The 5,874-nt window shown below is 41.5% G+C and overlaps 1 protein-coding gene across 2 annotated transcripts in view; it reads left to right on the plus strand.

The window, feature by feature from the left end:
• Positions 1-5,874, plus strand: part of palm2akap2 (PALM2 and AKAP2 fusion) — a 104,854-nt gene that overhangs the window by 20,100 nt on the left and 78,880 nt on the right. For both annotated transcript variants that reach the window (XM_032538968.1, XM_032538969.1), the window contains exon 3: positions 3,465-3,545. In XM_032538968.1, coding sequence (XP_032394859.1) covers positions 3,465-3,545 — 81 coding nt within the window. The remainder of the gene's footprint in view (positions 1-3,464; positions 3,546-5,874) is intronic.

Raw genomic sequence — 5,874 nt, forward strand, 5'->3', positions numbered from 1 at the left:
GGACATTTCAGGCCGCTTAGGGAACAATGGCACAAAACATGCCGTAGCCCACTACTGGATGAGTAGGGCCTTACTATCCTCTGTCAGTACATTCTGAGATCATGTTTTATTCATTTCCAGAAGCTCTCACCAGCAGCCAACACCAGAGTGAATGGTTCGGCCTAATGCTTGATCTTGACATCACCTTAAGTGGCACTGCAGCCACTCGAGCTCAGTGGTCGTGTTTGTCAGAGATCGTGCTAATGCCTCATCTCAATTAATGCCAAGACTCCGCAAAGTGGTTTCCCATTTGAGAAAAGATTGTACTACAGTTTTCACGGTAGCAATAATGGACTTCTCTGTATCAATGCGTGTGAGATCAGATGTAAAATGAATACATTGCTATGCTGCAGGGTATCCTAATATACCTGTACTGCATGTGGAGGTATTTAATTGGCTAGTGCAGTGTGTTGAGAGATGATGCAAGACTATGTTGCATTGCGCTGCATACATAGTAGAGCCAGTGTCAGCTTTTTCTTTTTTATACAAGAATACCACCCTTTTGTTTTGTATCTGTTTTCCACATCCCTCTGTGGTGGGCACCTCTACCGCATTGCCTCATGAAATGAATGATGAGTCTGTGTCATTTGCCACAGAGCTTTTTCAGTCTCAGAGGCCCTTTCGTATATAATCTATTATATTTTTTGCAATACTGTGTTTTTAGACGATAACTGCTGTGGATGGGAATGCACATTCTACACAACGTGACTAAGTACTGTTTGATTTTGGGAATATACAGTAATAGTGTCTGGTATCTGTGTGTACATAACCCTGCCTGTGACTGTATTTGCTTTTGTGTGTTTCTGTAGGTGTGTGTGTGTGTGTGTTGTGTGTGTGTGTGTGTGTGTGTGGTTGTGTGTGTGTGTGTGTGTGTGTGTGTGTGTGTGTGTGTGTGGTGGTGGTGTGTGTGTGTGTGTGTGTGGCCCATACATGACCAACAGTCCCTTGACTCTGGTGACCATACCTCTGACTGTACTTTACAAACCATGGGAACTTCTGCGCATGAAGGCTGCTGTGGTGTGTGTGTGTGTTGTGTGTTGTGTGTGTGTGTGTGTGTGTGTGTGTGGGTGTGTGTGTGTGTGTGTGTGTTTGTGTGTTGGTGTGTTGTGTTGTGTGTGGTGTGTGTGTGTGTGTGTGTGTGACGGAGTTTGGCGCCGATGTTTTCACAGCCAGTGTGTAGCTTTGTGACGTGTTCTCCCAGCAAGACTGATGAAGTCAAGTTATTCTTCTCTGTTCCATTCAGTTGTATAAGTCTGTGGTTTGGCGTTCAGAAGGATCCTTGTTTTTCCTGATTTAAACAAAAACATTAGGTCAGTTTAACATAGTTTTACTCAAACAATGTGTTCCTATACATCAAAATGCTGTGTCTATTTCTTTTCAAAAGACCCTTGTACCTTATGGTTCACCAGAGACAGGGGCCTCTGGTGGCCAGGAACAGCGATTCTGAACAAGTCCTCCAGACTATAAAACGAAACAGTGGTGCCCCTGTAGTTTGGTAATTGAGATGCCGAACATGAACCATAATGCCAGGTGCTTTGTGCCCATCCCAGCCTCATTTTCTGTCACCTCTCCACTGTCTCCACTGGCTCCAATCAACCCAATCTGCCCAATCTAAAGCCATTCATATTCCATTTTCTGATTCATCTAAGTTTAGGTGACTACAACTTCTAGGTTACAGTTAGGGAAAGAGTCTCATTATTAACTGTAAGTGGGAGAAGGGATGCAAAGAGCCATCTGAGTGTGTAAAAGTCAGATGATTTTGTGGACCCAACCTTCTGCCCCAGCCTTCTCCCTATAGGGTACTGCCAGTCTCATCACAATTTCACGCTACTATTGCCTTTTGCTTCTGAGAGGCAACAGCCATTATTCATGCAGCCACAGGTTTGTATAAAGTTTTGGAACAGACGACCAAGTTGTATTTTTTCTGGTGAGAACAGTCTCTTCCAGTAGAAAAGGGAAAACAGAAATGTGGACAACATGCTGTAGAGTTGCGGATTTTAATGATCAATCTGAGTCCTTCAAAGTAAGAGAAATTAAATTATTATAACTATTCTGTTCTATGTTCCTGCCATGCATTTTTGTTTAGATCTGTCCTTCACATTTAGCTATTCTGTGCTTTTTTTTTTTTTCTTCTCTCAGTTTTAATCCCTTTGAGAGGTGGTTTGACGTTTATGCTTTTTGGGGGGTTTTCCCTGATGGTTATATTTAGCCAACAGGAAATGTCCCAGAAATCCTCGTTCTGCTCCCACTGAGAGACATAGCGAGACAGCTACGAACACATCTGCAGTATCTCATGCACTTCAGCCCCAAACTTGGTTGTACTGGGATCTGCTTTGTTTATATTCCCATGCATTTTTGTCAAAATAAATTCAAATATAAGAACTCAGTCTGTCCAGTACATTTATGTCAATTTGAAACCTCCCACGCATGAGCCCAGCCTCCAAACATCAGCCTCATTCATCTCCACGTGAAGTTAAGGCTTGTTCTCCCCGCCTTAAATTCAGCCTCAGCGCCATTTAGAAGCTTCAAGGCCAAATCCATCCCCTGAACCCTCTAAAACCTCAATAAGCCCTGACTTCCGAGCCCTCTAATATTTAATTTATTTCCCAGGGATCATTTTCCTCCCCAACTGAACGGTACAGATGGAGTCAGCGAAGTTGCACTGATGAGAAGAATCATGGATTCATTTTTGGTTATTATGTACTGTTAGGATTGGGCGGTAATATGGTATACCGCGGGGTCTTAAAAACAGCAACGGTATCAGTTTCAACTCTGTCATTAAAAAAAACCTGGTCTCGAAGGAGAACACCACTTCTGCAAGACGACAGTTTGGCCGCCTGTCTGAGCCTTACGTAATTTTTATTAGTCACGGTTATACCGTATACCACAGTAAAATAGGGAAGAGGTTTGATGGTATCAACATTTGGATACCGCCCAACTCTATACTGTAAATTCTTTCAGAAACATGTTGTTACGTAAATAGAAATCCAGTTTTAGGGTTGCAGCCTGTTTAGACATGTTAATGTCTTGTTTCACTTTGGCTGTGTTGTTGAAACCATAGACAGGGGAGACACTTCAATAATGTAACTTCTGTGACATCACCCACCTGGTACACTAAACAAGACTGTGTCAGTTTAAATTGAGTTGGACAGTGCACTGTTTAAGAAGTCATTAAGTCTCTGCTCACCTTTATATTGAATGTATGAAAACCTTGATTGGCCCGATGGGATCTCGTCTTGCCGATGATAAGCATTAACATTAAAGCATTCAGTCAATACACCAGCATGCATTAGTGCATCTTCATTTCCATCAACGTTTTGAACTCAGGTTTTTTTTTTCACTGCCCGCCAATAAAAAGAAAAGGATCAAAAGTAATCAAACTACTGACAAATCTGACCTGTTCTGGCCCTTTTTTTGTCTCACAGGAGAAGCGAAAACGGCAAACGGAGATTGAAGACAAAAGAAGCCAGCTCGATGACCTGGTTCTACAACTACAGCATCTCAAGGTGTGTGTGTGCATGTGTGCGTGCGTGTGTGGGTACTCTCTAGAAGAAGGTAGTTTTGAATTACCGAGTTAGTAAGTGAGAGTACATTTTATAATTAGCAGGAGGATCTAGGATTAAGAACTGAGTTTACAGTTAAATTTGAAATGACTTTAACAAGCCACCCAGGGAGTGGCAGTATATTTAAAACATGGGGTTGCTAAAAGACTGACAACTATTGTATTAAAAGGGAGGATAGAGGCAATGAGGAAAACTGTCTCACAGATGTTTTGGGTCATAAGGTTGGATGTTATTTTCTTTATTACTATTCTTTCTTTCCAGATATGCGTGTTCTACTTTTCTGTCAATTCTGCTGACTGAGCTTTTCCTTATGTCAGTGTGTTAACGTGTGTGTAGGTATATGGACACATACTTGGATCCCATGTCTCCCTAGTCATACTTTCATAGTTTATTAAGGTAGGGAGTAGGGAGGGAGGAGGGAGGGTAGGGAGAGTGTATTGTACTGTGTATATCACATTTTGTTGTTTGTTTTTCTGTGTTTATATCAGAAAAGGTAATAAACATAGTATTAAAAAAACAACTGATGGTGGTGAAATGACAGGTCCATCTACAGTCTGTCTTCATTCAGTGGCTTTGTGTATTCACATAAAAAAACAGCCAAGAAAAATAACTAAAAGACAAATGTGTGACCAGCAGTGTCAGCAACAAAAACCGAAGACACTGTGCTTCGTTTATGGTGCAGTGATTATGGAGCAAGTATAGTCTCCATGTCTGCTGGGATATATGACGATCCTGCATTATGATTACGGACTTCTCTGCTTACTTGTGTTATATACAGCTGTATATTCATTTCCTAAATGCGTGATAACATATTTACTGTTTGATTTACAACTGGACTGACCATTGCACGAGTCTGGGCGGCTGTACGTGAGGGATCAGAGATGAAGCATTGTTTAAGAGGTGAGGTAACAGTTAGTTTAGGGTCAGATGTTGAGTTGAGGGTGAGATGGGAATGAGGTCAGCGTAGAGGCGAAGGTAAAGAAGAGAGTTCAGGTAGGGGTTAGCAGATGAATGGAGTCATCACTAGAAAGCTTTACAGATATGTGTGTGACAGTCATTCATCTCTCTTCATCTACTCAATCCCTCTTTCTCTTTTTTTTGTCCAAGCATAGTTCTTGCCTTGACCCTAAATGTCATAGAGAATTAAAGAGACAGTGTGCTCTCAAAGACACATAATGTCCCTTCCTTTACAGATGTGTTCTCATCCCGCATGCTGCTTTTACACATACATAAACATGCGTTTAATGACTTGCTTGCATGGATAAATGTGTTAGTTTCTGGCTGACAGGTAGCGGTTCCTTCCATCGATATATCCAAATCTCAATGCTCCTGGAGTGTGGGCTTATTAGAGTTTCCCTTGGCCAAGCAGGGCAAGCTTGGCTGTTTTCTTCTTTCCAGAAAAACACTCGAATCCAAACACACATAAACACACACCCTTAATAATTACTGCCAGCCGCTACTGCTAAGCCAAGATTGTGTTTCAAGTAAACACTGATTTGCCGTTCAAATAATAAGGAAGTGCGTAAACGGAGACACAAACTGCTGACAGACTGTGAGTTTGAGCTTTCAGAGGTCCGTAATGTATGTGGAGAATTAGTCCCTTGACCTCTCAAGCTGCACACAGCCCTGTCAAGTTGAGACACACCAGATCTAGGCATCATCATAGATTTCTGTTTTCTCATTACATTTTTAACGGGAACAAACCTGCAGCTCTAAATGCTCCACAGACTCCTGGTGGGTGGGGAAACAGCTGTGGGTACCCATTACACATCAAATACATGTATGGTAGCTTTAATATTTGCAATAAAAATGCATTCCATTCTCTAATTAAAGGCTTTTAACACCCTTGGCATGAATGACTCCTATATATAATATGTTTGATTCCTACATGCTGGTCTTTTCCAGCATTTAACACCCATTTATGGAAAGATCGACAAAAGAGAAACATTAATTAAAGCCATGCACACAGGGTGTATTTGGCATTCAACCTTTAATAAAATGTTAAGCTATAGTACTCTGGTTTAATCAGTCCAGATTTCTACAGTCTGGTGCCAAGCTGCACAACATACCTTCCAACTATACTCAGCCTTACTGGTCAGGTTAGCGTAAGACACCCAGCACTGCCTGGATTAGAACCTGAAAAGTGAATCGATTGCAAGTCAACATTTATTATCAAGGGATAAGTAGGACTTATAAATTCCCATGTGTGTGTCTTGAATGTAGACTTAGACTTAGACTTCTCTTTATTGATCCTTTTGGGATGACTCCCGCG

Source organism: Etheostoma spectabile, chromosome 16 (assembly GCF_008692095.1).
Source record: "Etheostoma spectabile isolate EspeVRDwgs_2016 chromosome 16, UIUC_Espe_1.0, whole genome shotgun sequence".
Classification (NCBI taxonomy): domain Eukaryota; kingdom Metazoa; phylum Chordata; class Actinopteri; order Perciformes; family Percidae; genus Etheostoma; species Etheostoma spectabile.